Source organism: Heterodontus francisci, chromosome 13 (genome assembly GCF_036365525.1).
Source record: "Heterodontus francisci isolate sHetFra1 chromosome 13, sHetFra1.hap1, whole genome shotgun sequence".
NCBI lineage: Eukaryota > Metazoa > Chordata > Chondrichthyes > Heterodontiformes > Heterodontidae > Heterodontus > Heterodontus francisci.
The window spans coordinates 96,879,415-96,887,443 of NC_090383.1; the positions used below are offsets into that span (position 1 = coordinate 96,879,415).

The window sequence follows — 8,029 nt, forward strand, 5'->3', positions numbered from 1 at the left end:
CCTCTGTATTGCCTTAAAAACTGTTACATCTCTAACTTCTTGCTGTTCTGACCAAAGGTCATCGACCTGGATTGTAACAGTGTTTCTCGCCACACAGAGCCTGACCTGCTGACTATATCCGGCATTTTCTGTTTTTATTTCCTACATAAATTGATTTCTCCAGTACAGTGGAGTGTTTCAATTTCTTTCGTTTACAAAGTCGAATACAAGAACAATAATTAGCTTGCGAAAGTGTGTCTTGAATATACATTTGATTTGATTGCAATGGCTTTTTTTGCGTGACCCGGTCCCCACGTTAAGTTTGTTGGTGAACATTAAAACTAACATAAACAAAACCATTCGCATTATAATTTGAGATTACGTGATCTTTTGCGTGAGGATGATGAACAAAAACCTCGGTGATTCACTGTCACGTCCTTCTCGATATTCTCCACCTTGGGGATGGGGTGAGGAGGGGAATTTGACTTGATTTTTTGTTGTTGTAATTTTTGTTTAGAGCAATCCGAGAGAGAGAGAGAGAAATGTGGGATCACGCCCTTTTCACTTGTAAGAGGAAGAGACAAATATGGTGTGGAAGAAGGCAGTGAGTGAAACGAAACGCTGATGTTAATGAACAGAGAAAGGACTGGCCCCAGTTTCAGCAGGTAATGACCTGACGTCAGTTTCCTGACAGTATAAATACCTGAAGCGAGGGGGGGAAGCTGGCATTGAGAGTGTAACCAGGAGGTTGTACCTGAACAGTGATCAATAGAGTGCGAGTGTTGGACTTGGTCTTAACTCAGCAATCGAAGAATTAACTTTCTCAAGTGGGGAATTCAATTCGTCGAGGAGTGAATCGGAGCTGAAAGTTGCGCCTAACTCTTTGCTGAAGACAGGGTGTGTTGTGTTGTGTGTGCGCGCCGGGGTTTTTACTGAGTCCCAGTGGGGAAGGAAGATGCGTGTCCTGGGCTGGCTGATTCTGGCCGTGTCGGCGCTGGCCGCCTTGGCGCAGGACGATGAGAAAGGTGAGTACCGAGCTGCCGCTTCCTTCTCCAGGTGTGGCTCCCAACCTGGCCGCTCAGATAACCATATCATTTTCTTAAGTGAATTCTACCGAAACGATTAGCCCTCACTAATTGAATTAACTATCTTGTTTTTAAACTGTTGTGTTGTGTGAATTCGGGTAGTGGAGTTGGGTTTCGAACTGCTTTCTGCCCTTTCCCCAGCTCACTAATGCGAAGAGTTTGGGGTCCGAGGTTTGATGCTGTTGTTGCGAGCGGCGGGGTGGGGCGCGGGCTGCTGTTCCAGCGCTGACCGCTAGGGTGCGCCAGGGGTGGCAGGTAGTTACTCCACCCTCCGATAGGGGTCACTGCCAATCTCATGGGTGGGGTCAGTGAGGCCAATGAGAAAAGGCCAAGTGAGGTTTTTGTCTGGCCAGTTTACATTCCTAGTTCAGTTTTTGATGGTTCTGACATCCCCTTACATTCCTAGTATGTATTATATTGAATTTTGAGAACTATAGGTTTCATGTGCTTAAACAATGTTAGTTCAGTAGGTAACATTCTTGCCATGTGTCAACAGATGATGGGTTCAGACCCACTCCAAGACTTGTACATAATCTAGATGAACACTTGGTGCTCATGTTTTGGGTTTAATGTTGTACAGGAGTGGAAAACACTTTTTTTTTTGTCTCTGAAATGTTCTTGAGACAATGGTGGAAAAATTGATTTCTTAAGTCTGCAGAACTGGTTCTCTGTAGCTGCTATGAATTTTGATTACAGTGTGGTTATATTGAAATTTTGAAAGCTCTATCTTTTTAGAAAACTTGAATTGAACCAATGTTAGTTTGGGGGGGGGGGGGAATTTGTCACCTTTTTAACTAAAGGTTTGGAGTTATTGAGTATGAACTTGTCAGCTATGTTAGTATTTTGTTATAAATTTATCTATAACTGAATGTAAACATTGCATCTAATCTAACTTTTTCAGATTGTCCTCAGTGTATGACAAACCAATTTGCCAAATGTATGGGTTCCTCTTGTGATTGTACCTTGCAAGTAGCTCCTGATGTGAAGCATCCAGTAAACTGCAGTACATGTAAGTTTAAGAAACTTTATTGCTTTCATTTAAGTCCATCTAGAGTGGAGATTAGTACAGGAATGTGCTTTAAGAAGTTATTCACTAATGCTTTTATCAAGATTATATGAATCTTCAGTTTGTGCTGTGAACACTTGTGGCATTGTTTCTTCTATCCTTATTAACTGGTTTTAATTAGGACAGTTAATTACTTGCAAGACTGGTTCTTTAGTTAACTACTTACTTTGTATACCCATTTTAAAGCTAGAACCAGAAAAATCCAGGGTCAGGAGCACTGCCTTACAATTCAGTTTCACAATATTAAAAAAACCTTGTAGTAGTTTTTGGTCTCTAGTGCATCAAAATAGTGTCTATACAGTATCTGACTTTAACATTCTAAGTGACTTTTTTTTTTAAAAAGTGGTGACTCCACATTAATGTTTACTGAAAAGTAACTTTTGGAGCTGCATGTGAGAATCAAATGGCTTGGAAAACTGATGTATGCTCTTGGGCCTGTTGCAAAATTGCAAGTAATTAAGCATAAAAGTACTACATTTCTGCCTTCTCAGTTAGAATATTGTGCAACTTGCCCCTCTGACCTAGGTATCCATATCCTTTTATATGACCAAGAAAGCCATGACATCTTGTCTCTGCACTGTAGAGACAATGGCTAATGTGCTCACACATCATAAGCAGGGGATTCAAACTTTTGCAGTGAGTGATGGGGTTGGTAGGGTTGTTAGAAATTTGAATTGGTCACATTTGTAATGCCTCACTAAATCTGTCGTGACTGCTTTTCTTATACTGGTATTGTACTGACTATCTGGATTTGAATTGCAGATGAGGCTAGAGATGTAACCAATGCAACTGAGTCCCTTCCCCTTGTGGGGGAGAATACAGGAGGATATTACATAGTGGAAGTGGCTATGGAATGTCAATATGGACAGTTCAATGGGTAACTTGTGAAGTTGTAGAATTTGTCCATTATGCTGTATATATTGCAGATCAATTTCAGGAAACTAACTGTAAATCACTAGTGTTTTTGCAGATAATGGAAGTTTAATTTTCCTAATTCCCACCTATCCAACCATTTGGTGGCCCTCAAATTCTAACTGGTGGAGAAGTAGCCAGTTATGAGGGAATTTAGATTGATGCCAAAGCAGCTGAAAATTGGGAGGAAAATTCATTCAAAGTAGCTTGCATGATCTAAAATAGGAAGGAAAACATCAAGGAGAGATTTGAAGACTAGAATGAGGAGCCAATTTTAATACTGGATAACAGGACCCTGTGTAGCACAGACTGAAGTGGTGGGATTGGCACCAAATTAGCTTGCCATCATTTCTCATCAGAATAAAACAAATTGTATCCTAGAACCTAAGAGGATTAGATACATTACATAGGCTCAATCTGAAGATTTTCTAAACTTATTTGTCCGATGTTGACATGCAATCTACTTTTGAACCCTTAGTGACTAGGAAATGCTGGATGATGCAGAATGAAATGTACAGATTGAAAAATAATATTGGAACCCGCAGAAAGCCCACTGAGCATGCTATGTTGGATAATGATGGCATCTATGATCCTCAGTGCAAGAGTGATGGAAGCTTTCATCCCAAACAGTGTAATGGAACTAGCACCTGCTGGTGTGTAAACAGTGCAGGTGTTCGAAGGACTGACAAGGGGGATGATGACAAGCAGTGTCCTGAACTTGTGGAGACTTTGTAAGTACATTGTAATCCTAGATATTTTGCTGGGATTGGAGGGGGGAAAGGTCACTAGTTGGCAGCAGCCCAGTAATGCCAAATGTAGTACTTTTGCTCCTAGTTGTGCAATGTTAATTAGCTAAGATGCTGAGTATGATAGTACTGTAAAGGAAGATGTCCTGAAGCTTCAACACTGCTGAAATCACTTGAGCTGTCTGGGTTTGCTAAGGAGCATGAGTCCTTGTGTGCATTCCATGTTGGCCAAATGAAAACCCTATAGGTGGGGGTAGGTTTATTTACAGCTGCATGTTGATGAGATACCCAGCTAATAGAAGATCACTTTATATAATAAAAATAGGTAGTTTATTAAAATTAGAAAACCCTGATTTACTTGACTTGTAAAGTGTTATGTGTATATAATCAGAATTACTAACTTTTTTTTTGCAGTTGGTTTCAAATTCAACTGAAGCACAAATCCATGACTAAGGAAATGGATGAAGCTCAACTCAAAGAGTAAGCCTCACTGCTTTTTTTTTTTAACATACTTATTATCTGTGTTGTATGGTGTCAATTTGTGCCCAGTAGTCGTGCTATCATGAGTCAAAGGTTATGGGTTCCAGCCCCACTCACTAGAGTGAAGCATATAATATGGGTTGACTAGTTAGTATGATACCAAGGGAGTGGTGCATTTGAAGTGCAGTCTTTCAGATGAGGCCCTGTTTTTAAGTGAATGCACAGGCCTCCTCTTGCAAACAACATTTTTCCAGGTGTTCTAACCAACATTTCTCCCTCTACCAACATAACAAATAAGTTACCTGGTTCTTGATCTCCCTGCTGTTTAGGGGACCTTGCTGTATGTAATTTGAATCCATTACATGCATTCAAAAAGTAATTCATTGGCTGTGAAGTACTTTTTATAACTGAGTTTTTGTTGGCCATGAGACACTTGCATTTCCATTAGACACCCCTGGTGCTGCATCAAGTACAACTCTACATCTAGCAACAGTGTGCTGGTCTTGGAGTAAGGCTAGAATTGAAGACCATTTTGCTTCATTGGCCACCTACAGGAATTTGATTTTTGACTCCATTTGCCAGCAGAAAAGTTTTTATCCTATTGATCTAGGGTCCTTTTAAACTTGGATTAAAGGCTAGTTTGTAACCCATGGTGGGAGCCTGAGTTCTACGTATGGTAATTTGTTTGACTAATGTGTATGTACTCTGCTTACAACTCTTTCTTTCAACAGTACTATCAAAAAAACTCTTGCTGCCTACCAGGTGGACCCAGCCTACATCGAGAAGATTGAGGTAGTTAAATATTCATGTGCTAGACTTTTCTTGTCCCTTTGGAAGTAGGTTAGCTGTTGCCAAATCTAATATTTCTAACAAAATATTAATTAACTTGGCACATTTGTCCATGTGGATGCAAGAACAGTGGAATTGAGTCTTGCATCCAATTTAAGCTGCTTACTTTGTTTAAAGTTGCTACATAATTTTGGTTGGTTACTACTGTTAATATCTATATTGTGTTATTTGCATAAGTGCTGGATTAGTGCCTGAAATGGAATTCTGTAACTTTGACTGTAGAGTTTTGCCTTGACCATATCATTTGCTGTGCTGGTCTCTTCAAACTGATCCTTCCAATTGACTGCTGGATTAATAGGCAAAATTCTGCAATTCCTCTTCCCAGTTTTCTGACCTTGGAGTTAGTGAAGCTGCACATGTTTACTCATGGCTATTGGAAAGCTAAATAGCTAAGTCAGAAGTTCAGGCAATAGAAATATTTGCAATCTAAATGTAAAGGGTCTTAGCTAGGCCAACTACACTTGTCTTCTAAATTATTTTTGACTTTTTTTTTAACCTAACTAGCAGCTGACCATTTGAAGAGTTTGTATTCTCCCTCTTCCACTCCACATCCCAAAACAATATGGCTAAGATTTCTCCCAGTTGCTTTCTCAAAAGAATGAAGTATTGTTCTAGGCACTGAAAATTGAATTCCAACATGCTCTAACTATTTTGTTTTTAGTATTTGAAGGAGGACCGGTATATCCTGGTGGACCTGAAACAAAATATATCTGTGACGTCACCATCTGATCTTGCTACTGCAGCATATTACCTGGAGAAGGATGTAAGTTGCATTTAAAGATATCAAATTAGATCCTAGCTATAGCTCAGACTACCATACTTCAAGGGTTTGAAGTACAAATTTCAATTGGTAACCAAAACTTGTATCAACAAGGAAGGAGTATTGAATACCACTAGCTTATCACTTCCCTTGAGCAGGAAACTTTGGAAAGATGATTAACAAGATTGATCTTGTCTAATGCAATGAGAGACTTTGAAGCATAACTCTCTGCAAAGTTTATGCTTATGAACACAAGCTTCCCCATGTGCCTTTAATCCCTAACGATAACTTGGAATGAAGGATCTTTATTTGCTACAATAAAATATCCTTTTTCTTCCCTACCAGGTCAAGGGTAACACCTTGTTCTCCTCCACATATAATCGATCAATTCAGGATGATGGTATCCCATTTAATGGGGAAAAGCTTAGTTTTGAACAAGCTTATGTGTACTATATTGATGCAAAGAATCCAGAGTTCTCCATGAAGCGGATGACCCCTGGCATTATTGCAGTCATCGTAGTGGTGTGCTTAGCAGTTGTTGCTGGACTTATTGTGCTTGTAAGTATAAATGGAGAGAACTTGAAGTGTTTTTTTTTTTTTATTTACTAGAAAATTAGTTTTGTACCAAGGCACCAAAAAATCCCAGAAGATCAAGTTAAGTGCTTTATTTTTTCTATAAATCTGGGGCCAAATTGGTGACCTAAATTGCACATCCATTGTAAACTATTTTGTAGCCTGCAGCTTTATTTGGATGGATGTCTCCATATAAGTAAATGAAAGACTGCCTTGCCACATCTTTCACTTTAGTGTTGAGTCTGCAATAAGTCTTAAAGCAAAATGGGGACTTCTAAGGTCTCCAATAGATGCTTGCTCATCTGAAATCAATAGATTTTTGCCACTCTAAGGCATTGAGGGATATGGAGTTGGGATACAGATCAGCCATGAGCTCATTGAATGGTAGAACGAGTTTGGGACTGAAATAACATACACCTGTTGCTAAATGAAGCTTTAGTGCTAGCATGAATTTTTGTTCCTCCACAAATCTACTTTGTGCATAGCTGCCATAGTAGATGCAGCATGTATTTGAAACTATTTCAAGTCTGCACACTGTTTATCAATGACCAACTGGGTTTCAAACTTCTGTGGTTGCATGGCTTAATGCCTTGTGTTCCTTTTCCAGTTTGTTACCAGAAGGAAGGCAGCCAAGGCCCATATATATCAAAAAGCTGAAGTAAGTATTTTTTTTTTTTGGCCATCTTAAGTTGCAATTTTTTTTTTAAAGTATTAAGGGTTTCCATCATTTAATGTTTGCATTCTTCTATTATAGGGAAGAGAATTGGATGAAATTCAGAAACAGCAACTGACTACCTAATCTACTTCCTAGCAGAGGCTACAAAGACACTTGTGTCTATTTTGCCCTGAATTTGGGAAAACCTTGAACTAGGGAGTTAATGCAAGTGGACAGTCACCTAGTTTTGGGCTATCTACAAGGTTGCTGTGCAGCTCCTTTTTTCAATGCCATTCATTTGAACTTAATTCAACTGTGCTCCATCCTCACCACTTGCATTTGGAAGAACATCACCTTGTGATAAAATGGTACTGTTTCAGGACTTTTTTTCCCCCCCCCCCCCCCCTGAAGAAACTGGATGCAACATTTGAGTCTAACCACTTTTTTATTGGGTTTGAATGATTTATTTTGTACTTGCTCATAGTCTGGAATTTGGTCTTAGACTCATTATTTTAGGTCACTATGCTTTTATACTTCAATTCAGAAGAACTTCAGTATGAAGTATGATTTTTAAATTGCTATGTAAAATTTCATTTTTAATAAAGACTGTTTTAACAATACTTCTGAAGAGTTTCACTTGTTAAATTGAAATCCAAACTCTTGAGTCATCAGTGTATTCCTTTCCCACCTCCTACTTGCTGCTTTTGCACGCCCAGGTCTCTGAATTTTCATGAGCTATGTCATCACATGCTATTTTAGTGCTTAACAGAACTTTACAATTAGCCATGAATCCTCACAAACTGGCTTTTCCAAGCCAAAATCTACAGCCCCATTGCTGTACTAGTTAAGTGTTCTCCAGTTACTCAGCACAATAGTGCTATAGAACTTTTTAAAATCTTGAACTCTAAATATCGAAGGTTTGTA

The 8,029-nt window shown here is 39.1% G+C and overlaps 1 protein-coding gene across 1 annotated transcript; it reads left to right on the top strand.

The window, feature by feature from the left end:
* Positions 1-682: 682 nt before the first annotated feature.
* Positions 683-7,725, top strand: epcam (epithelial cell adhesion molecule). The gene is made up of 9 exons (XM_068045234.1): positions 683-1,004; positions 1,966-2,073; positions 3,521-3,773; positions 4,203-4,268; positions 5,000-5,060; positions 5,779-5,880; positions 6,223-6,435; positions 7,058-7,108; positions 7,205-7,725. The coding sequence occupies exons 1-9, from the start codon at positions 935-937 to the stop codon at positions 7,247-7,249; spliced, it is 969 nt and encodes a 322-aa protein (XP_067901335.1). The 5' UTR covers positions 683-934; the 3' UTR covers positions 7,250-7,725.
* The last annotated feature ends 304 nt before the right edge of the window (positions 7,726-8,029 follow it).

What these genes read in the sequence shown, in the direction of transcription:
- epcam (XM_068045234.1), top strand. Translation starts at nt 935, where the DNA reads ATGCGTGTCCTGGGCTGGCTGATTCTGGCCGTGTCGGCGCTGGCCGCC. An exon ending in GATGAAGCTCAACTCAAAGA is followed by an intron (nt 4,269 to 4,999) that starts GTAAGCCTCACT and finishes TTCTTTCAACAG; the next exon opens with TACTATCAAAAAAACTCTTG. An exon ending in TTGCTGGACTTATTGTGCTT is followed by an intron (nt 6,436 to 7,057) that starts GTAAGTATAAAT and finishes TTCCTTTTCCAG; the next exon opens with TTTGTTACCAGAAGGAAGGC.